Source organism: Cricetulus griseus, chromosome 4, assembly GCF_003668045.3.
Source record: "Cricetulus griseus strain 17A/GY chromosome 4, alternate assembly CriGri-PICRH-1.0, whole genome shotgun sequence".
Lineage (NCBI taxonomy): Eukaryota > Metazoa > Chordata > Mammalia > Rodentia > Cricetidae > Cricetulus > Cricetulus griseus.
In genome coordinates, this window is record NC_048597.1 from 99,650,180 (window position 1) to 99,674,704 (window position 24,525).

Sequence of the window (24,525 nt, forward strand, 5' to 3'; positions counted from 1 at the left end):
CTGTCTGAGGTCAGCACTGGAGACAGAAATCGGGCGAGGCTGCACAGGCCCTTGGGTGTGTGCACACGCCTAATGCATCCAATCTTGGTTCTCTGCATGGCCAGACCATTGAAATTGCTGGGGTTCCCTGAGAGAAGCTGGTTAACTCTTCCCTGACTCCTGCAGCGTTCCTTCCTTCTTTTCTTTCTTCCTTCCTCTCTTTCTTTCTTTCTTTCTTTCTTTCTTTCTTTCTTTCTTTCTGACTTTCCTCCTTGCAGCCCTCCTTGCAGCTCAGCGCAGCCAACTGAGATGATGGAAGATGGGAGGGGAGTGGGGGTAGGGAATCGCCAGGTCTAGAATGAGGGTCCTGTAGTGTTTGGGGCTGTATCTAGTGAGAAAGTGGAAAGAGTGGTGGAGGAGGGAGGGAGAGAAAGGAGAGAGACACACAGACACACAGAGTTGGAGAAGCAATAGCTATACTTTGTAAGCATCCCTGCATCCCAGCTGAGTTAGATTGTCTAGGGGAGGGAGGGGGAGAGGGAGAGAAGAGAGAGAGAGAGAGAGAGAGAGAGAGAGAGAGAGAGAGAGGGAGAGAGAGAGAGAGGGGGGGGGCTCTCATACCTCAAATTCTGGAACTTTAACCCCAAAAGCCTCTCTCTGAAAGCAGCTGGCAGATTACCAAGGCTGTCTCAGGTCCCCCAACTCCCCAACTTTTCTTCTCTGGGTGTGCAAGGGCAGAGCAGGGTCCTGAGATTGTATAGTATGGTTTGGGGGTGCTCCCGAACCTGCTGTTTAGTTTCCGTGTGCTTCTGAACCCTTCTGGAGCCTGACAACTTAAAAGCATTTAGGCTAGCGAACAGCCAGCGAGCTGTGGAGGAGGTGTGCGCTGGAGGTGGGCAGTCGCTGGGAGGCTCCCGTCCTGGGTACTTCTTCGTAGCAACAGTAACAGCTAGCTTGGGCAAGCAAGCAGTCACCAGCACAAACTCCAGAGTCACCATGCCTGCACCCCCACCTGGCCTCCGGCTTTCCTGCTAAGAGAACAGGGGTGGTGGTGAATGCATCCCGCTGCACAGAGTGAGGTAACGGTACAAACAGATGGCCGGGCGGGAACAGGCGGCAACAGTCGGCTGGGGAAGCGGAGAATGGCGGACTCCAGCCCCGTCTTGCATTCTGCAGAGGCTGCCTTGCAGAGATTTTTATCCCGGCCTGGACCTTTCAAGGCGAGAGGGAGCCGGGAGGCTGCCGAAACTGGGGGAATAGCACTGAGGCTTGCAAGGCACACGGCCTGGTTCTGTCAAACCACATCTTGCTCGCCTCCGCCATCCCCCCCAGATTCCCCGGATCCTGGCAAGGGCTAGGGTGGGTTTCTCCCTATGGCTGGCCGTGAATGGGAGAGCGTGTGGGGCGCCAGCCCTGTTTTCCTTTGTTATGAGAAGACTATGGGGCTCCCATGGCACTCTCCCCTAACTCCTGAGGCCGGAAGAAGAAAGATGTCAGAGAATTGGGCCTCAGAAGCTGGCCGTGGCCCCATTCATGTCTCAGGCCGCTACAACTCAGGTCGGGGTCCAGTATTCTTGCCTAAGAAGCTGCTGTGTGTGTGTGTGTGTGTGTGTGTGTGTGTGTGTGTGTGTGTGTGTGTGTGTGTGTGTGTGTGTGTGTGTGTGTGTGTGTGTGTGTCTGGGGGGGGCATCCCTTTTCTGAACTATTCTGGTGTTTTGAGGTGGAGGCGGTGGTAGAAATCTTTCCTTGAGGAAGGAGGCTGACCGAAGAACTTCAACTGCTTCATCTTCCTTCGGTTGAACCCCGAGGCTGCCCTAATAACTGCGTAGGTCCCTGGCAGCCCATTCAATGCTTGCAGCCCCGGATTTGTCTGGGACCGATTTTAGGCTATCCAACCAGGAGCCAGGCCTGCAGTTTGAGCGAGCCAGCTCTGAGTGAAGCTCCCAAGAGTTCCGTTTAGCCCGGCTACTCCACAAAACCCTGCCCGCCCAGCTAACACCAGCCAGTCGATCTGAAAGAGCAGGGAGGGTACAGCCCACCGGCTCGCAGCGGAGAGCCAACAGCAGAGTCCCTCTCCTATCTGCCTCCTGTTCTCCCTCCTGTCTTCAGTGTAGCTACTTTTAATTTAAAAACAAAACAAAAACTGGTCTTGCTTAAGGTTGGGAGAGGGGAAGACTTTATTTTAAAGGTGGTTTCATCTTAAGGCCTGTATGAGACGGCCAGAGGTCCACTATTCTCTTTCCTCCCGGTGTGTCTCTTCAAGTCCTTCCTCTCCTGTGTGTTTTATTTTTGCAAGATGCGGGTCATTCTGGACCTTTTGCCTATTGTGGGAAAATAATGTATCTTACGGGTTTCATTTTTTTAAAAAAAAAAAAATGCTGGCAAGGCCTCCTGAATTTGACAAAGACCATTTCTCAAAGGGGCTCTGGGATTTTGTTTTCTGTTTTGTTTTGGGTTCCTACCCGATGGCTTCCAAAAATACCGACGCCTTATCTTTATTGGCTCTTCCAGGAGTTCAGACAAATTTGACGGACAGCTCTCTTATCGCCCAGAGCCTGAGCAGGGGAGATGCAGGGGGCCTTGCCGCCTCCTCCCTGTCTGAAGCGGGTATTTCGCAAGCGGTGGTGCGTGGTCGGAAAGTGAAATAATAAAAATACTTTCCACAACATCTTTCAGCTGGGAGTGGAGGGTCGAACTGCTGCCCCGATGTCGCTAGACACTCTCCAACTCTGACTCTTGTCCTCAGAATAGAACCTCGCGCCGGCACGGGACCCCGGGCGCACCATGGCGGATGCAGATGAGGGCTTCGGCCTTGCGCACACGCCTCTGGAGCCTGACTCCAAAGACAGGTCCTGTGATTCAAAACCCGAGAATGCACTGGGGGCGCCCAGCAAGTCTCCATCATCTCCGCAGGCCGCCTTCACCCAGCAGGTAAGAAAAGCCGGCCCAGCAGCTCACACCGAGGCCTGAGCCGGGCTGGCTTCTAGCTAGCGGTTACTACCCCTCCTTTCCTGGCTAGTCTCATCCAAACTCCCTCAATTCCACTCTATTCCAATCCACTTTATCGAGGCGTTTATCTTTATGGCCTGCGTATTTTAGAAACCTATTTACATTATTGGAGAGCTCTCAATTATCCGACTATTTGGGGTCAGCTAACAATGGCTCAGATAATTCTCTCCCAGCTGCCCCGGGTATACCTTATTAAGGGTCGGGTCAGCGGCCGCTTCAGGCCGGCATGAGCGATGGCTTGACCCCCCTTAGATCTTTCTTAGCCCTCGCCTCCACCCGCCTGCTCTGCGCAGCCCGCCGTGCCCCTCATGCTGCACCATTTATCTTGCTCCGGGATCCGGAGGAGCGCCCTGACCCGCCGAGGAGAGCACATCGGGGCTGGGACCAGGGCACCCGGAGCCCGAGCGAGCTCCGCCCGGCTGGAAGCTGGTCCCGAGCAGAGGAAGGGGGTGTCTCACCCTGTGCTCTGCAGTCTGAAACGGCCAGCGCTTTGGGTGCTCCAGGTGGATTTAAAAGCTAGGTGTCACCAGGCACTGAGCAAGGAGGTTTGACCGGGGAGAGAGGTTTGATGCACAAATCCTTCCTGTTACGTTCGATTCCCAGGCTCTCTCCTTAGCTTCATGATTCCAAGTGTGTGTGTGTGTGTGTGTGTGTGTGTGTGTGTGTGTGTGTGAATAAAATCAGAGAGGATTAAGGGTAGTTGGGGGGAATTTGCTTATTTTTTTAAAAGGAAAAAGGTCCACTTTTTAGTCAATTAATAACTGTTTCAAAATGAAGAGTTGTGTCTGACTGCTTTGGTATCGGTTTTTTAAAATAACTTCCAGTTGAAAGGGAAAATGTTAAAGTCTCAGGGGCTGCCCCAAGTCAAGGCTGGGCAGTGGTATGGTGAGGGCCTGCCTGGAAGGATTGCTAATATAGACACTGAGAATTAATCTTTGTTTTTGGTCTTTGGGGGAAAAAGAAACATTTTAAAATTGAAAATTTCCACATAGTGGCCCACTTGTGCTGGAATCTCAGCATTTGGGAGGGCGAGGCAGGAGGATTGCCAAGAGTTTGATACCAGTACATGTGTTGTATAGTGAATTCCAGGCCTGCCTGGGCTGCAGAGTGAGACCTTGTCTCAAGTAATAATAATGAATAAGACTGAAAAATTCTTGTATGTTTATATTCACACCCAGGGGTGATTGACAGTAATGTATTTGCATAGCTATGTGTTTTGCATCTGGGTGACTATACAAGAATATCCTAGTGGGGTTTTCTAGATTGACACCTCCCAAACCAAATCTCAGCTAAAAATGGATCAAAATTAGCTGTCCTCGTCCTCTATGGAGGAGCACAGTGGTGGCAGATGATTCCCAGGCATCAAGCTGATGGAGGAGACAACAGGTACCTTGAGCTGAGAGGTTGCCGGGAGCAGTCTCAAGCCTGCTTAGTGAATCCTAGGCAGATAGATGCCTTGGGTTGCCCTAGAGTTCCTATCACTCAGCAGAAGCCAGAACCCCCTTTCTTTGAATTCACAGGCTTCAGGGGGTAACAGAAAAGCCCCCTCTGCATTGGGCTCATCACCAAAAAATTTTCTCTCTGTCTCTCAGGGCATGGAAGGAATCAAGGTGTTTCTTCATGAAAGAGAATTGTGGCTGAAGTTCCATGAAGTGGGCACAGAGATGATCATCACAAAGGCGGGGAGGTGAGCTGGCTCCTGGCACAGAAGGAGGGAGAAAACAGGGAGGCTAGGCAGGGACAATATTTAATCAGAGTCCATTGGAGTCCTCAGCAGGGTGGGACGTACCCCCCCCCCAGGCTTACCTGTAGGTGGGAGGGATATTACTTCCCAGTCTTATAGGAAGGTGAAAATCCACAGGGTCTCGAGCTATATGGAAAGAGAGAGAGAGAGAGAGAGAGAGAGAGAGAGAGAGAGAGAGAGAGAGAGAGAGAAGAAAGCCGTAGAGGATGGAGAGCTTGGAGAAGGACTTTGAGTTGTTAGATTTAGACTTGATCCCTTGCCCCCAACCCAATTCCCATCTTTTCTAACCTTGGAATAATTCCAGGGTCCCACCCCACTATAGCCAAATCCTGAAACTGTTGAATGTATTCGCTACCTCTTTCATTGTTTATAGAGAGCGGGCGAAGCCTTTGAAAGCAAGCGGAGGGCTCCTCCAAGCTCTGTACACAGACACGGATAAACACAGCCGATCAGCCATTGCGCAGGGCCCAAAATCGCTCACAAGACACGGCAGGAGTTTCAGCTAGAAAGGCTAGGCCTGGGGGGAAGGGTGGCAGAGAGGTGCAAGCCCTGGTGTTCCCGCCTGCGTTTGTGTGTCCCGGCCTGGGGAACCTACTCTTTGCTTCCTGACCAGCCAGCGATGTTACAGAGGTCTCCACCATCTGAGAGCGTCTAAGAGGTCGGGAGGCTGGCTACAGCCAGCGTGTGAACAGACAGAGGCCAGGCCAGTGGGCTGGAGCTGCCGGGTGTGTAAAGGCAAAGGGTGGAGTTGATTTTTCCAGATTCCGCGGGTTCTCCAGCCCAAGCCGCCCTCAATAAACCGACAACGGTGACGTTTATTATTTCTTGAAATTAAACAATGTCGGCTCCCCCGCTCAGCGCAAGGCCCTAGTGAACTAGAAGGCGGTGGGTCTGTTTATATCAGACATCTGAGGTCCCCTTTCCCATCCTGCCCAGGAAGGAAAGTCCCAGCCGGCTGCTGCCTTTTTCCCCCTTGCTGGAGCCGGGAGGATTTAACTATAAAAGGCTTGCAAAGTCAGTTTCTTGTGCCTTTGCCTGCAGGGCAGGCGCTCTTGCTAGGGCAGATAAACATGAGGAGGCTCGGGCTCCGGGGCCTCCTAGCCTCTCTTCTCACGCTGCACCAACCCAGGCCCAGCGTCTTGTCCTGATGCACAAATCCAGTCGGATCCCCTGCTTTCTGAACCGCTGTCCTCACCAGACCTTAAGGAAAAATTTCTAGTGGGGCCGAGGCATGGGGGAGCCCTAGGAATCCGAGTTCTGCACCAGTTGTGTGCCATCAGCTTTCTAGTACAAGCTTCGGCTCTCTCTAAAACAGAATCTGGAAGGCTTTGGAATTTCTTTCCTGAGTGCCTGGGAGTTTAAGCTCCCCAGGGAAACCTGCCAAGCTCCGTGGAGAAGTTACAGATCATTTATGCAAAACCGCACGCTGGCGATGCGGGGCTGGTCGCTAACCCAGCGAACTTGGGAACCGCTTTAGCAGCCACAGTTAACCTGCACCTCCAAGGGCAGAGGAGTAAAGTTAGTATCTAAGGTGATATGTCCCGGGGTACCTCCAGAGTGAGAAGGCTGCTAGCTTTGTACTGAAAGAGGGTCCTCCTCGCCCTTGTACCAGGTTCCCTAGAAAGTGAGTCTCTAAACATACAAGTCTATAAGCAGCGGTCTCTGCTCTCCGAGTACTATTTTCTTCCTAGGTTCCTGAACCAGCGGCAGCTGCCTCCCTTCTTTCTGAGTTCTATTCTCCTCCCAGGAACTTCAGGGGAAACCCGGGGTGGATCTCACCGGGGATGGAGTGGGGCCAGTGCTCTTCATTTCTCCAGGAATTGCTAAAAGATCAGGAATGGCTCTTCTGAGTATGGGAATTAACCACCCTCTTCTTTGTCTCTGTGTGTTCCCCTCTCTGTCTCCCTCTCCCTCTCTCTCCCAGGCGGATGTTTCCTAGTTACAAAGTGAAGGTGACTGGTCTTAATCCCAAAACGAAGTACATTCTTCTCATGGATATTGTTCCTGCGGACGACCACAGATACAAATTTGCAGATAATAAATGGTAGGCCAGAGTTCCAGAGGGCAGGAGAGCTGGGAGGGAAGTGTAATATCCGTTCCACTTTCCAGCAACTGAACCAGTAAACACATCATCATCATCATCATCATCATTTTTGCTGTGTTGTTGTTATTATTATTGTTGTCATTATGTTATTATTATTACTAACAGCTCCTACTAGGGCTCAAGACTTGTGTGCCTATTCTACTGCATAGAAAGAGGCTGCAGCAACTGTCTCCCATTTCATAGGCCTGAAAACTGAGGCTGCCAGGGAATTGAGGCTTCCTGTGTACTCTACAACCACATGGGCTGCACAATTTTTTTATTTTATTTTTGTAAAAAGGGTATTGTTACCAAGTACTGGATATATTTCTGGGGGGCACAAAACCACTTACAGTTATTTTTTATGAGTTACCTGCTTTGAACATGACTTTTTTTTTTTTATGAAACTGCAAAACTGGCCCCTGGCTTTACTGGTGAAGCAGTCAGGAGCGCCAGAGCCATTCCTGGGCCCCACTCTGCTGCTTGGAGGCTGGAAGAGGATGGCTCCTTTGAAAGCACTTAAGGAGTTTCCAAAAATCTTGAATGTGCAGATTTTCACGTCTCACCAGTAATTTGTGGGCGGCATAGGCTTCGAGGCCCCACACGCTGGGCTGGGGAAGGGATTGAAGGTAGAGGAAGAAGAAGGAGTCAGGCGAGGGATTTGGTTGGATACATTGTGGGGTGCTCTGGAGCAGCGGGGGACTGTACCCAGAACAGACCTGTCAGAGCAGCTCTCTTCAGGCCAGCTACCTCTGGACCACGGAAAGCCCAGCAGCTTCTGGTCTCATTCATCTAGGTCTGTCACCGGCAAAGCTGAACCTGCCATGCCAGGTCGTCTTTATGTGCACCCGGACTCCCCGGCAACTGGAGCACACTGGATGCGACAACTTGTCTCCTTCCAGAAACTGAAGCTCACCAACAACCACCTGGACCCATTTGGGCATGTAAGTAGCCTGCCCCCATCAGTTTGTGGGACCCGTTCAACCACACTCCTCACCCCTATTTCCTTACTTCTCTCTGGGACTCTATCTTTTAGCTTTTAAACATCTCTCTGTCTCTGTCTCTGTCTCTGTCTCTCTCTCTCTGTCTCTTCTGCCTCCACACTTCTCTAGTTCTCTCTCCAGGATTCCATTTACATAGCCCCAAGCTGTCCCCCAACTAGCTGAGTCCCTCCCAAAGGCTGGAATTATCAGCAAGAGCCGATACACCAATCCCATTCTCTATCTTTCTGATCTGGAAATTCCTGTCCCACCTTTCCACCTCTGGTTCTCAGCTCACCTCTTTGTCACATTCTCAATTCACTCTTACCCCTGACCTTCTTTTCCCTCTATTTCTTTTGGCTCCACCACTCCCCAACTGAGGGGACACTCTTTGCTCTATCTTCTTTGTGGTCTAACCCAGGGTCCGTCTTGCCTCTTCCCTGGGTAGCTGGAGATGGAGTTTCAAGCCACCCTATTTCTAAGCCCTGAATTATAATTGAACTTTCCCAAGGGAAGGAGAGTGCCCAGTCTCATGCCCCATCTTTTATGGGTGGCAAGTGAACCCTGACACCAGCACCTCCTTTAAGCTTGGTGCTCTTGGGCAGATAGATTTTGTTTTATCTTATTATCCAGTCTCCTTTTCATGCTTAGAGGGGGCAAACCTAGACCAGAATCATAAACCTGGAGTCAGTTTAGCTCTAAGAGAGAGGCCTGGTGAATCCTCCAAACAACATGGGGTATAGTGAGTGTGTATAGTGTGTATTGTGAGTGTGTACAATGAGTGTGTATGGTGAGTGTTTATAGTGAGTATGTATTGTGAGTGTGTTTAGTGAGTGTTTGTAGTGAATGTGTACAGGGTGTATAATGAGTGTTTATAGTGAGTGTGTATAGTGAGTGTTTATTGTGAGTGTGTACAATGAATGTGTATGGTAAGTGTATATTGTGAGTGTGTATAGTGAGTGTGTACAACTCATCTCTCTGGTGATCCATTGCTTTCAGTGGGTTCCCAGCCCAACCTCACCCTTCTTTACCAAAGAACAACAAAACACCGGCTTTTGGGAAAATAGTTCCAAATTTCTTAATTACTTTGGCTTTGAATTCTGCATTCATAGCCCTTTGCTAGATGGTTTGAATGTGCTCATCTTTGGGAAGCTGGTACTCAGGGTTGCTTTTGCAAAAGGAAGTGGGGGGAAGGGAAAGGATATGCCCAAGTTAATACAGTTTGTTTAGGGATAGGGGATTCACCAGGGAGGCACACAGTCTCCAGTTTGGGGAAATGAGGGTCTGGGTAGGATTGACTTGGAGATAAGTTCAAATGTTGAATCTACTCATTCTGGGTGGCAGTGACAGAGGCCAACTGGATCCTGGGGAGAGTATCGGATTGGTCACAGGATGGTCCACTGAGGGGTTCTGCATATGGGAGGGGAGAAGGCTGGGTTGTGACTCCAGTACATAAATGGCCTGGGGCTCTCCTGGTGCAGGTTTGGGGTTTCCTGTGGTTACTAACCAGGTACACTAGGTTCAAGGTCCTAGATGCCCTGCCTGTTTCCTTCCTCTGGCTGCATCAGCATGAGTGCTGAGCCCCTTGAGTGGGGGGCTTTCGTAGAACCATCTGTTAGTAACCGAGTCTGTTTTCCAATATCATTTCAGCTCTAAACTGTCCCCCTATTTTCTTGACAGTGTTTTGGGGGTCACTCTGGAGTAGATATCCAGGAAAGATCTTTGACTCAACAAATACAGGGCACTTAGCTTTTTTTTTTTTTTTTTTTTTTTTTTTTTTTTTGTTCCCTCTCAACAATCCAAGGAAAATGAGAGAAGTACTCTACCCCAACTTTTAATCTAGAGTCACCCTGATGGAATTAGAGGCCATTAGATCACCCTCTTTCTGAAGTCTCCACACTGTCCCCAGCTGTCAAAGCAATTTGGTTAAGCCGGGACGACGGCTGCACTGGCCCAGGGGCTGTGGCATGAGGCAGTCAATCTGGGGGCCCCAGTGCGTCTCCCTGTCGCCAAACCGGCCTGGGTCAGCCATCATCACTATAAGCTTGGGAGGGGAGCGTGTGTGTGTGTGTGTGTCTGTGTGTGTGTGTGTGTGTGTGTGTGTGTGTGTGTGTGTTATTAGAGATAGATGCCCCCAGACAGGAACCAAGGGGTTGCATCTCTGAACCCTCCGAGGGTCTTGTTGTGTTGGGTCAGGGATTCTGCAAGCCAGGGTCAGCAATACTAATAATCAGAGACATGAAGCAGAATTGCACCATTGCTGGGGCCTGAGATCCTGTGGGAAAAGCAGGCCAGGTTCAGGGAATGGGTAAATGTGGCCTGTTGTATTAAAAAAATTTTGGTGACTATTAAACAGTCACCCCACCCCCAGCACCAAAATATGGGCATCATCTGGACGGCAAACTCAGTTTTATTACTATGAATGCTTATGCCGGAGTCCTGACTCCAGCCACAATATGCAGCCAGGGATCCTCCTCCATCTCCTAATAACAGTGATGTGACTGTGCCAATAGCCACAGCAGCAGGAGGAAGCCTGGAGTACCCCAAGAAGGGAGAACATAACCCCCTTCCCAGCAGTGGAGATCTGTCTTTGAGCCCCAAATGTTACAGAAAGGAAGCCTCCAGGACCAGTCTGCCTCCGTGGGGTTGACAGCCAGTGGAGCACCTCCTCCCCACCTCACCGTTTTAGGAAATCAGACTCAGTTCTCCCCTGTCTCTGGAACTAAGTCTTTTTAAACAAATGCTTCTCTCTCTCTCTCTCTCTCTCTCTCTCTCTCTCTCTCTCTCTCTCCCTTTTCATGTTTCCAAACAAAGGGCCTAGGTTTGAGGTCCTTCTGGATTGAGTTTCATCAGCCCTTGGCCTTCCTCAGGAGGAGTTTGAGGAGGGGTGTATGCCACAACTATTTGTATGTGTGTGTGCACACATGTTCTTCCTGTCCCTCGAGGCCATTCTGCTGTCCGGCTTTCCCAACCCCCACTGGTTCCCGCCTCCAGACTTGCCAGGCTCCCGTTGGGGGCGGGAAGTGCCCTTATACACAGAGTTAATTTATTAAGCAAACTTTATTAAGAATTCTGATTTACTGCCGTGTGTGCTTTGGGTAGGTTCCTGGAATATTACCTTGACTTTCTTATGTGGAAATTGTCATTTTTGAAATGTTTCTTTTAAATGAAATCACTGGCCCCTTTTCAAAACAGAAGAAAAAAGGACTATTTTTTTCCTTCCTGAGAGCCTATATAATAAAGCTAATTGGCACTGCAGATGGGGGAGGAGCAAGGATCTAGGTGGAAACAAAGGGAGTTTTGATTCCCCCCCTTCGGACAATCTCATTTTCTCTGTTATTTTTTAGATTATCCTGAACTCCATGCACAAATACCAGCCCCGATTACACATCGTGAAAGCAGACGAAAATAATGGATTTGGTTCAAAGAATACTGCGTTCTGCACCCACGTCTTTCCGGAGACCGCGTTTATCGCGGTGACTTCGTACCAGAATCACAAGGTAAGCCCCACTCTCTGGGCGCCCGCACCGGGGGCGCGCCTGCTCGTTTACATGGACGCATGCGTTGGATCTTAGTCGGAATGCAGTCATTTAAGGCTGAGGGTGGGTACACAGTTCCGCTGCCTCACCTTCGACTCTCTCCTCCAGGGTCTGGGCAGAAGTCGAGGTGGAGCTGTTTGCGTTGTATTCATGGTGGGGGAGGATGTCTCTCATCCAGCCTTTTCTGGTTAGAACCAAACTTGTCTCGCACTTAAAACTGGTGCAAGCCTGTGGGGAGAAAGGTGCTAGGATGCTAATGCTACCCTTGGGGAGGATTGCCCTTTCTTTTGAGACCAGTGTCCTGGTTTTTAGAGGCCCCTCAAGTGGCAGGGGGGCAGGTGGCATACCCGAGGCTAATGGGGGAGGGACACTCCACGTGAGCTCAGTGAGGGTCGACCCCCTCTCATAGACCCTGCCCCCCCCCTCAATCTGGGTGAAGTTAGCTATAGATTTCCAGGCTGGCAGGGCGGGCTGCAGAAGGGCCATAGTCAGGTTTAGTTCCGGGTCGTCCAGTGGAGGTCATTCTGGTGCTGGCTGGGTGGTAGAGAATGCCTCAACCAATCCTGTTACAACCCATGGTGGGTAGTCTCGGAATTTAGACTGTAAGTGACCTGACCGTGATGGATGATTGCTTTCAGATCTAGGGAGAACTTCCTTTCCCTGCTCCAGGAAAACCCCAGCCCCCCTCCCCAAACACAATTACTTTTTAAAGGAGAAAGAATAGAACTGATCCCAGCAAGGGCAAAATGGTGAGGTCAGCTGCTGTGACTTAGCCAGACCAGGTCTACCCTGAGTCACACTCCCAGAGATCGGCTTCCTCGGTGATGCTGCAAATCCAAACCCTTGGTTAACTGTGGCCATGTCATTGCTTAAAGGCTCCCAGACTGGACACAAGGGTCACAGACACATCTGCCTCCCACCCAGGCAAGCCTAGGTTTACAGAGGAAAGGTAGGTGTGTGTGTGTGTGTGTGTGTGTGTGTGTGTGTGTGTGTGTGTACATATAAAATGATCTTTTAAAAAGTGGGTCCTTGGATCCTTGGCATGGTCTGAGTTCTGTCATGATAATGTTATGATATATGCGCCATGTACAATCTGTGGACATCCACTGTCCCTTCCCTCCCATCTCTGTCTTTAGCTTCATACAGTATGCACTTTATTTTGTAATTAATTTTTTTGACTATGCTGGGTTTGAACTCACAGCTTCAAGCATTGCCAAACACACATCCTGCCACTGAGCTGCATTTCTGGCCTCTTGAAGACTGCTACGTCATGTGTGACATGTGGACATATCCCTAACAGTGTCATATTTCTCTCTCTCTCTCTGTGTGTATGGGGGTGGTTATACATGTGCTATGGTTTGTGTGCCCAGGTCAGAGCATATCTGGTGGGAGTTCATTCTTTCTTTCTACCTTTTTGTGAGTCCTGGAGATTGAACTCAGGTCTTCAGGCTTGGAGGCAGGCACCCTTACCTACTGAGCCATTTTGTTGGCTCACGTATGAGTTTGGAGCACAGTGTAAGGAATCATGGGCCTAAATGTTCACAGATCTGCCAGCATGGGTCTCCAACCATGCATTTGGATGTGCATTTGATGACTGCACAGAAATTCCACCCACAGGGATTGCTTCCTGTCTTAGTTGCGTGTGGGACTCTAGTTGAACTTCACAGGAAGGCCTTTTTAGCCAGGTGGAGAGGTTTTGGACACATGGAAGAGGGGTTCACAGGAGACAAGTTTCTGCCCTCACCCCATCTTCCACCAGAATTGTTCATTTTCTATGTGAAGAGCTCAAAGTGATACACTTACTTCCCAGTCAAGTTCAAGACCCTAGAAAACATTCCTGGGGTGGATATACGACGTGTGACTTAAATAAGCTGGGCCATGGTTTCTCATGATTTGTGGACGGTGCCTTTCGCTTTATTGTCCCAGCTGGAATGGGTGTTGAGAGGGCTGAGGGCATGGGTAAGCCAGCTGAGATGTTAACACCATGTGGATTAAGGGGTGTACCCCGGGGAGCGGGGGTAGGGCAGAGTGCTATGATTCAAAAGCAGGATCTGACCCAGTTTTCCCATCTGTAAAATGGGAACAACAGCATCCACTTCATGAGGTCCTTTCGAGGATTTCATAAGATAATCACAAAATAATCCCTGGGAATGGCTTTGTGACAAGGCAATGGTGTGCTCTAGCCACTGGTTTGTTTACAGGTTAGCTCTGTATAAAATTTTTGATTTTTGTGTGTGTGTGGGGTGGGCTCTTTGTCTGCTCACCATTATATTAAATTCCTTGGTTATATTATAATATGAATGACTGGCATTTTAAAATTAGATCTATCATTGTGGTTGAAAAAAATAACTAAGGATGTTGGTCTTTGTGATCTCCTTGGTTCATTGCCAGTCAAGAACTTACTTATTTTGTTTTGGATGAAAGAGTTTTGGGGAAATATTCTGGGTGAGTGGACAGTTGGGAATACCTGAGGAATGCAAGCAGCTGTTTGGAGAACTCAGTGTCCCAGGATGCTTTGTCCTCCAGAGCCAGGTGCCAGGTAGGGATGGGTGTATGGCAAGGTTCCTTCCTTAGGTGATAAGGCACACACACACCATTTCAGCACAGGACTCTTAATGGCGAGTCATATTTCCTCAGCCCAGCTGTGATCCTAAGCTGGATTCTGGAGTTATTTCCCCAGATGTTTGACAACCTGAAAAACAAAAAAGATATTTAAAAACTCAACTCTTCCCTAGCTACAATGGACATTCACTCCAGGAAACACATTTTTGTTTGGGTTTTCATAGCAGTTGTCAGCAGCTCCCAGCACACTGCCTAGAAATATGTAGGTGTTAAACACAAGTCACTAGGGCATTTCATTTCCCAGCAGACAATGGCTGTGTATGCAAGCATGCTTATCCCCCAATGTTAACTGACTTTTCCATTCCGAGGTGCTTTGCTCTAGCTTAAGACCTTGTGTATGGAGTCCATATTTATGAGGTACTAGCTTTCTGGTTGGGACCAGGAAATGAAGCCCCTAATAGAGAGACTCTGGTTGGGACCAGGAAATGAAGCCCCTAATAGAGAGACATAATTAAGATTTTTGGCTCTTGTGAGTTGTTTTTTTTTCCCCCAAAAGCAAGAATTTTCAACAATTATTTTCATTAATTTTTACAACCGCTGTCTCACTAGTTGGAGCCGGCATTTATATTTGCCCCCCCTTCACTTTCTCCCTCCCCGGATATCCGGTTTTATGCTGATTTTGGAAGGGAGTGTATTTGTATGGTAAATAGAAGTAGGTTTCCCTGGAGCTTTTTGGTAGGCGCAGGGCTTCCAGGTGTGTGGATTTGGGGGCTCATAAGCTCATGTGCAGCCTACAGTTTATAGACTGGTTTATAGTGTACAAGGCTGTGTGCAAAATAAACTGTGTTTCACGGTCTAGAAGGATTTCTCAAGGGTGATTGTTTTTGTGTGTGTGTGCCTGTGTGTGTTGTATACACATATGTGTATGTGTGCTTGTGTGTGTACATATGTGGATGTGTGTGTGTGCACATATATGTGTGTTTGCCTGTGGTGTGTGTGTACACATGTGGATGTATGCATTCGGTGTGTGTTTTTTTGTGTGTGTGTGTGTGTGTGTGTGTGTGTATGTTTGGGTACTCTGCACAGAGCTGGAGGCCAGATGACAATGTAAGAGAGTCAATCCTATCCTTCTCTTCTATCAGTCCAAGGGATAGAGCTCAGGTTGCCATGCGTGGTGACAGACACCTTTACCAGCTAAGCCACCTCACTGGCCCCAACCTTCTCTTTGAGATGGGTCACTCTCAGTTGACTTGACTGGCTAGCTAGTGTGTACTTGGGGCTTCTGCTATCTCTGTACCCCTAGAGCCTAGTATTAGAGGCAATCTACCCCTGACTCATCATCCCAACTCCCCCTTAGTAATTTCATGTGTCCTGGAGGTGTCTATGCAGTCCCTAAAAAAAGGGAGACTTGGATGCGGTGCCACGCTGAGCACTGGGCCTGTGTGTGCAAGGCCCTGAATTCTGTTCCAAGCCCTGCCATCTTCTCAGCTCCTACTTATTATTATTGCCATTATGTGTGTAAATGTGACTGTGTGTGTGTCACAGCACTGACGGAGGTCAGAGGACAGTTTCATGAAAGCGGTTCTCTCTTTCTGCTTTTACATGGGTTTTAGAAATGGAACGCAGGTCTCCAGGCTTGCTAAGCAGCTGAGCCATCTCATTGGCCCTAAGAGAAGTTTTAATTTTATCAGAAAATTGTGTGTGTGTGTGTGTGTGTGTGTGTGTGTGTGTGTGTGTGTGTGTACTGCACTGGTGTGGAGGGCAGAGGACAACTTGTGGGAGTCAGTTATCACCTTCCTACTCACAGGGGACCCAGGGATCGAACTTGGGTCATCAGTCTTGGAGGCAGTGTTCATCTTCTGAAGTGTGAGCACTGCTGTGTGGATGAGACAGCTCTCAGTGTGAATGAGGATGAGACGCAGAGAAAGACTCATTCCCATCCACAAACTCTTTAGTTTTCCATGAGAGAGTTTTAGTTCAGGTCTAGTTTGTTCTAGAACCTTCCTTAATGGCATCAGTTTTCTCCTTAAAACCAGAAGGCAGGCTTTGTTTTCAGAACTTCCTGTGGATGTCAAAAGTGTTTGTCATTTTTTTATTGAATACCAAGTGGCTCTAGCATGCCTGGATTCTTCTTCGTCATATAGAGCAATATTTCTGAAATAAAATACTTTTGAATAGAAAGGAAGTTGATTTAAATAAAAAATCATAGCTGGGTGTGGGGGCCCATACCTGCAATCCTACAATCCTACAATCCTAGCACTTTGAGTTACCTTAGGCTGGAGGCCAGCCTGGGCTACATAGTCAGACCCTGTCTCAGAAAAACAAAAGTAAGTTTTAAAAAAATCTTAAAATTGAACCGGCTCCGCAGATAAAGTAGCTGTTGCCCAAACCAGAGATCTGGAGTTTGGATCAGTAGCAACCACACAAATGCTGAGATAGCACAGCCGGCACCTCTAGTCCCAGTACTCAGGAGGTGGAGACGGGAGCCTCAGGGTAGCTGGATAGCTGGGGTAGTTGAATCTGCAAACTCTGGGCTCATGGAGAGATCCTGCCACAGTAGATACTTTGGAGAAAGACACAGGAGGAAACCTAGTGTCAACTTTGGGCTTTCACATGCATGCTCCTAAACATGTGAACATGCATACACACAGGCATGTATACACACATATGTAAAGAAAACAAAACAGACCCTAATTTAATAGAAGCAGTATACAGATGCACTTAGAAGTGGCAGTGGCCCCTAAGGGGAACCCTGAGCCATGATGGCAGTTATAATGCCCTGGTGTCTGTCATGTGATTCTGTGTTTAACAATTAAACTCATACACAGCTTTTAGGATACACTTGTAGCAAATTCCATATGGATGCAGTCTGCCACCTGGATCCACTATTACGTTGACACTAATATAATATGTGTTGATGGCTTAAATTAAAGTGCTGGGCCTTGAACCAAACCATGAAAAAACACACAGTTATGCTTCAGGGTTGTGACACAGATTTTAAAGACAGAGTTCCCACTTCCTTGCCTAGAAAACCAGAGGGTCAGAGCCACACGACGGCTACCATGTGCGGGAGCCTTGGATTTTGGTGTTTATTGTACTGGGCAGCATTTTACACCTGGGCTAGTCAATGCTGTCTGCAAAATGGTGAAATGGGGCATGACGGGACCTTTGAAAGCAATGATCAAGATGTGTTTTCTGCAATCGGGAGATTACCACAGTGTGCGGGATATGCAGTCACCATGTCAACACTCATGGCTTTCTATGGAAGAGGAGCCAAATGTTGAGTCTTCCTTTTTCTTTGAAATGCAAAATGCTCAGCACACACATGTGCACGTATGTGCACCCCCCACCCCCCCACACAATGCAGAATATGACTCCAATTAATGAAAAAGCCAAATCCAGGTTTTCCCCTTCCTTTTAACAACTGTCTGACCTGGGACACTTTTCAGACTCCGCTCTAAGGGGGAGTCCTGTCACTGTGACAGGCTTCATTGTGCCCCCCCCGGGTTGTCCAGAGCCTCTTTTTCACATTTATTATGTGCTCTGGTCCAAAGGTCCTCTTGTGGTAATCAAGTGTAAACCAACTTATTCTCCTTCCTCCTCTCAGATTACACAGCTGAAAATTGAGAACAACCCCTTTGCCAAAGGCTTTCGGGGCAGCGATGACATGGAACTGCACAGGATGTCAAGGATGCAAAGGTAAGAAATCGGGGCAAAATGCACCCCGAAAATTCTCCCCAGCAGCATTTCTTCCATCCAACAGAGAAAGAGATATCTCATTCCCTGCTGTCTCTGTCTGTCTGTGCTCTCTCTCTCTCTCTCTCTCTCTCTCTCTCTCTCTCTCTCTCTCTCAGCTCAATCACTTCTCTACCTTATTTTTCAAGACAGAGTCACTGAACCTGGGCTCCCTGATTCAGCCTGGCTGGCTGGCCATTGAGCTTCAGGGATCCTCCTTTGTCCACCTCCCTACAACTGGAATTGCAGGCAACCCTCACTATGCCTGGATATTTTCGTGGATTTGAACTCAGGTCCTCATGCTTGTGCAGCAGTCATTTTATGGAGTGAGCTATCTCTTTGGGCCTCAGCCCCTTTTCTGATAAGCTTTGTATTCTGGATGGGTGCTTCTAGGCAGCCTGCAGTGTGAACGTCTGGGTAGGAGACTAGAATCCAGCTGGCCAGGGACCCAACGCTGTATGCCTCCTCTTCCTTGTGTCCTTCCCCCTCACAAAACCCTTTCCCTCTTCCTCTCATTCATCTCAGCTGACGAAGGCTGCTCTTGCGGCAACAGCTCTCCATAAATGAGAGAGAAGTGAACAGTTCCACTTCCTGGGGGTGAAATACAGTCCAACTTGACACCAGGTGGTGTCCAGGGCACCTCAGGGGGGTGGGGGTGGGGGTTGAGAGCCGGTGCTAAAAATCAATTGCTAGTTTTACATATCCTGTGGTTGCAGTCGCTGATATGACAAAGAGTTGGAACAAACTACAGAGAGGGAATTGGGTCTGATTGAAATGATTGAACAAGCAAGGCAGACTGTCGATTGTTCTCTCAACTTCTGGCTCAACCCATCAAGAGGCAAGAGAATTAGAAATCACACCTAGATCAAATGTGTATGTATGTGTGCATGTGTGCATCCATACATTCTCTCTCTCTCTCTCCCCCAGTGTGTGTGTGTGTGTGTGTGTGTGTGTATACATACATTCTCTCTCTCTCTCTCTCTCTCTCTCTCTCTCTCTCCCCCCCCAGTGTGTGTGTGTGTGTGTGTGTGTGCGCACATACATACATTCTCTCTCTCTCCAGTGTGTGTGTGTGCATATGTGCATACATACATTCTCTCTCTCTCTCTCTCTCTCTCTCTCTCTCTCTCTTTCTCTCTCTCTCTCTCCCACCCAGTGTGTGTGTGTGTGTGTGTGTGTGTGTGTGTGTGTGTGTGTGTGTGTCTTTCCCCCTTGGTGGGTTTAGTGATTCAAAATAAAATGAAACCATTGCTGACACTCTGGAAGAGAAGAAAAGGGAAAGTCAGTTAGATTCAGGACCTGGTCTTTCAAAGAAGGGTGAGGGACCAGAGACAGAGAAAGGGATGGAGACCCCATGCTCTTGGAGTCCAAACATTAGGCTAAGAACTGTGTGCCATGAAATTAATTTAATTAAAAAATATTATTTTATTTGTATGTGTATTTTCCCTGCACATGTGACATGTGTCTATGTACTGTGTACATTCAGTGCCCATGGAGGCTAGAAGAGGGTGTCAGATCCCCTGGAACTAGAGTTACAGATGGTTGTGAGCCGCTACGTGGGTACTGGCAATCAAATCCAGGTCCTCTGGAAGAGTAACAAGTGCTCTCAACTGCTGAGCCATCTCTCCAGGCCCAGAAATATTTATTCAGTGTTTTAGAAATGCATTTTAAAATTGGCACTTGCTATATAGTTCTAGGGTCAGAGGAGTCCGTGTCAATAAAAATCCCATTTAAGCAGTGACGAATACAACTATCTGAGGCCCCCACACAGCCAAGGTCACATCCCAGGCTCATGATGATTTTGCTGCAGAGGGAGACCCTGTTGAGAGCTACAGGTGAAGGTCCAACCTGGACTACCAAAGGTTGATAGCACAGGTCACCAAAGGGTGTTAGCATCACGCACCTCTTCCATCCTTCCCACCAGGGCATGATGGATTGAAGAGGTCAGGAGGCAACCCCCTTCTCCAGCCTCACGTCTCTTTCTGGGCTGATGACCGAATCAAGGGTCTTGTTTCCCTTGATTCCATAAGCCCATGCTCTACTTTGGGCTCCTCTCCGGCCTCTTCTTCTTGATGCATCTTAGCATTCATCTCCTGTCAGACTGAACTCCAGCCATCACCCTTCTTGACAGCAGCAGCCTCTTGACTTACGCTGACTGCAGCTACCTTCTCTGGACTCTTCTCCAGGCAGTCCCACAGAAAGCCTTGGAAAACACAACCAGAGAAGATCACTGTACAAGTGAGAACTCTCCAGGTTCCCATCCTGTGGAAGGATGTCCAGCAGGCCTCTTACCCCTGCCCTTAGCCTTTCCATCAGGCCCTGCTACCTCCTGGTTCTGTTCGTTTGGCTCATGGTAAAGGAGGCACTCTGGAACTGTTTGCTTTTTCTTGTCTGTAGTGCGGGGACCGGTGTTCAGTTTGTCCCTAGTTGTTCCTCTTCCTCCCCTTGCCACCTCTCTTCCTTCTTTTAATAGTCTTTCCCGCTGGACCATGCTCTTTGGAAACTCAAAAGAGCAGGTGTCAGAAACAAAAAGACAGGTGGGGGAAAGGACAGGTGTTTGAGAGCTAGGACAGATAGATGTCCTAACAAGCCCTCCCCACCACCCCTATTCCAGTTTGAGTGGGTCTCTTTCTGTTAAGGTGTCAGATGGGAAAGAGGGAAAGGGGGGCAGGAGGGAAGGGGGGATTAGTCACTACTGCTTGTCATGTTGGAGCTGGTCTCTCAGCCTAAGAATCATAGGTGTTTATGGACATATGAGGAGTTGTGTCAGGAAACTGAGAGAAGGCTAGACTTTCTCGGGGATTATACAGGGTGTTCCATTATCCAGCTCTTTTCAGGTGGCCTTAGGACAGTGACAGAGGAAGCAAAGTGGCTAACTTAACTGAGTTTCAAGGTCAGTCAAAGCTGGGGTTGTCCCTTGCTGTGTCACTTGCTGTGTGACTCTGGGAAAGTGAGCTGACTTCCCAGAGACTTGATGTCCCCACTTGTGAAATGGGCACAAATAAGTGTAGCCTACATATTTCAAGGGTCTTATAAGAATTATTTGCCTGGGAGGTGGTGGTGTGTACCTTTAATCCTAGCTCAGGAGGCAGAGGCAAGCAGATCTCTGTAAGTTCAAGGTTAGCCTGGCCTACAAAGCCAGTTCCAGGACAGCCAGAGCTGTTACACAGAGAAACCCTATATTGAAAAACCAAAATAATAAACAAACAAATAAATAGAATTACTTGAGAAAATGCCAACAGGAAACCTGGATCCTAGTCCATTCTTAGGACCTTTTCCCTGATTCGGGGGAAATCTCCCTGCGGCTCTCAGTTTTGGCTTTGTTCAGGATTTATTTTGGGCTGTTGTCCCAGCCCCCAGGTTGCAGTAGGTAGTGACAAGCAGGAACTGTGGCTCTTGGAGTCAGCTGTGATAAAGGCCGGCTCACTGTTAATCTTGTAATTCTGTTTCCTGTCCCACACACACTGGTGACAGCTGACTCTAGGAGGAGGAGGAAGGATAAAAGCTGGAAGAAGGGAGAGCGAGGCAGGGTTCTAGAGGGCTCTTCTGGACCAGCTCAGCCAAGACCTGGACACTCACCGGGCTCTACTCTCTCTCTCCTGTTTGGACAAACACAGCAGTGACTTAGCTATTCTCCAGTATTCATTTATGGTGTTCAGTTACAGGATTCATCACTGCTTATAATAAACATGAGAGAGCTGGGGAAAAACATGTAAATGGCCCATTTCCAGCTTCCTGTGACAGTGCACAGACACCCAAGTTGTTTGGAAAGGTGGGGACTGCTGCAAAAAACAAACAAAGACAAAACCAAAACAAAACCAAAACCAAAACCCAAACCAGCTTCTGAAGATCAGTGTTCTTCAAAGTTCTAAGAGATGAGTGATAGGGAGCTAATTTTGGAGGGTGCATGGACTCACCTGTGTGTTGGTGCTGAGGTCTCAGAGATGTTACTGTGTAGAGAACGAGACTAAGTCAACAGGAGGGGAGGAAAGGAAAGAGAGAGGGAGGAAGAAAGGAAGGGAGGAGAGGAAGGAAGAAAGGAAGGGAAGGAGGGAGGAAAGAAAGAAGGCATGGAGGAAGAGAAGGAAGGAAGCTGGATGGCTAACTTCTGGTGACTGAAGGAAATGATTGACACTTACAGTGGGGTTTACATCCAGAGTAGGTGATGCTGTCATGATAACACGAAGATAGCAGAAATTGTGCACCTGCGCAAGCTAGCTCAGCCCCTAGGAAGGATTGGGACTCCATGGTGGCCAGAGACAACCTTACACTGTGCCGTTTGTTGACGTTTTGGTGTCTGTGGAGTATTTAGACAGCTTGAAAACATCTGGGAATTGAAAGGTCCAGGGCTAGGCCCTAGTCAAGGGAAGCTTTATGGAAGGGCCACAGTAGCTTCCAGAAGGAAGGATAGGGGTTAAATGTGTTGAGAAGGAGGGTTTCCTGGACTGGCAGGGAATCAGTGCGTAGGGTCTTGATGAGCAGGGTATAATAGATTCCAAAGATCTCAGAGGCACCTGGAGAGAAGCAGGGACAGGGTGATGTCATGAGAACTGCTCCTGGAGCCTGGATATTAATATACAAGAGGCAGTAGGGGACAGCATCTAGTCCATGCCCCTCCTCTATTGCAAAAGGGAAACTGAGGCCCAGAGACTCTTTGTTTAAAGGTTTTGATCTGTTGGTTTATTCTTCTTATATGTTTGATAAGTGCTTGCTATATGCCAGTCACTGGGATATGCAAAAATGAGCCAATGAACAGAGGAACCTGGGTAAAGTACACTCCCATGATCTGCAGTCGACACTGTCAGCTTTCTGTGGGCTCCCACTGCCAGTGCACTGGAGCACCCACACACAGCTTCTCCAACATGGGCTCTGTCTATAGTAGGAAATTCTTAATGTCATTTACTGGCCTAGATGGAGTGACAAGGGACATACTGAGGTTTAAAACTGCCTGGCAGGCACAGAAAGACACAGCCACAGTGATGTCCCATGCTGGCTGTGTTGGGTGATGGTACATATCTTGGTGAAGTCACATGGCAGGTGGACCTGTCAGGGTTACACAAGCAACTGAGATACAGAGTCCTTATTAGGAGCAAGGATGCCCTGGGGGTAGAGGAGACCCCTTCTGTAGGATGAACAGGGTGGAGAGGAGCTCCTTCTACAGAGTGAGGGATGGAGAGGAACTCCCTTCTACAGAGTGAGGGATGGAGAGGAACTCGATCTACAGGGTGGGCGGGTGGAGGGGAACCCCTTCTACAGGGCAAGGAATGGGTATTGAATTCGAGGCAGCTGCCAAGGCCCCTGGGTGCTCCTTGCTTCTCTTCTACAGAATGGACTTGAGCTCTGGTGGCTTTTCTGCCACAGGTGGTCCAGACTGAATGCCTCTCACACAAAATTTTTGAACCCAGAGTCCTTTCAGACTTGGGAGTTTTGTGAATTTTGGATCATTGCTTATGCATAAGGGATTTCAACTCCACATATGAAGATTCATTTGTGTCATAATGCCTTGTACATGCAGCCTGTAAAAAATACACAGTATTTTTACAGTGCTTATCAGTTCTTTGGATTACTTATATTTTGTTCTTGTTTGTTGGGTGGGGACAGACCCCAGGGCCTTTGCACATGTCAAGTAAGTGCTCTATCACTGAGACATATCCCCCCAGCCCTACACTTGCATCATCATCATCATCATCATCATCATCATCATTATCATCATCATCATCATCATCATCATTATTGTTATTGGTGTGTGTGTGTGTGTGTGTGTGTGTGTGTGTGTGCACACACACGCACGTGCGCACTTATCATGGCATGTTTGCATGTGTATGTGTGTGTGTATGTGCATACCATGGCATGTTTGTGAATGTGTGTGCATCCATACCATAGCATGTTTGTGTGTGGTGCTTAAAGAATAACTTTGTGGAGCTAAGTTTTTTCATTTTGCCCTTATGTGGATTCTGGGGATGGAACTCATGTTTCCAGACTGGTGTGACACCTTTACCTCCTGAGGCATCTTGTTGGTCTTGTACCTGCTCATTTGATTGTAGCAAGTGTGCAATTTTCCATTCAGGGGTGATTTTGTCCATGCTCAAAAGGCTTCAGGCCTTGGAGCATTTTGGGTTTGGAAGTTCAGGATACTCAGCTTGTGTTTGTTGATAGAACCTTACCAGGAACTAGCCAATTGTGTGAGTCGACAGGCTTCAGGGCTCTGATGCCCTTGGAGAGGAGTGACACTACCTGAGTTTCTTTGATCTTTTAATGGGAAGTGGTCCCTAAGGTAGACATGTCTACATTTTGAGCTGTCCTCAGCAGACAGAGTGGGGAACTGTGGATCTCAGGACACAGTAGCCAGGTCAGAACTCCCCATCCCCATCCCAGTGACAGTCTTGGAGGAACTCAGCCTGGCTACATTGTTCATGACCATTGTCCTCCATCTCTGCTTGGCCTTGCTTGTGTCACCCTTTCCACTGTGTCCTTCCAACCTAAAGCCCAGTGAAAGCAGCTGCTGGTGGTGCATGCCTTTAATACCAGCATTTGAGATACAGAGGCAGGCAGATTTCTGAGTTTAGAGCTAGCCTTGTCTATATAGCAAGTTCCAGGATAGCCAACAGCCAAGGCTACACAGAGAACCCCCACCTCTCTCTCTCTCTCTCTCTCTCTCTCTCTCTCTCTCTCTCTCTCTCTCACACACACACACACACACACACACACACACACACATGCACACACACAGAGAGGCACACACACAGGCACAAATACACAACAAATCAAATGAACTCAAGAAAGATCTGAAATGCAGCATATACATAGGAAAAAAATCCAACAATTTCAAGGGGTTTGTGGGGCTGGGGTCCTTCCAAGGTTATAGTTCTTCTGTTCCTGCCTCTATTCCTTCCGTTT

The 24,525-nt window shown here is 48.4% G+C and overlaps 1 protein-coding gene across 1 annotated transcript in view; it reads left to right on the top strand.

The window, feature by feature from the left end:
* Positions 1-2,763: 2,763 nt before the first annotated feature.
* The window catches only part of Tbx5 (T-box transcription factor 5), a 41,728-nt gene continuing 19,966 nt past the window's right edge, over positions 2,764-24,525 (top strand). The window contains exons 1-6 of the mRNA XM_035444648.1: positions 2,764-2,910; positions 4,581-4,675; positions 6,657-6,776; positions 7,609-7,756; positions 11,140-11,292; positions 17,501-17,592. Coding sequence (XP_035300539.1) covers positions 2,764-2,910; positions 4,581-4,675; positions 6,657-6,776; positions 7,609-7,756; positions 11,140-11,292; positions 17,501-17,592 — 755 coding nt within the window. The remainder of the gene's footprint in view (positions 2,911-4,580; positions 4,676-6,656; positions 6,777-7,608; positions 7,757-11,139; positions 11,293-17,500; positions 17,593-24,525) is intronic.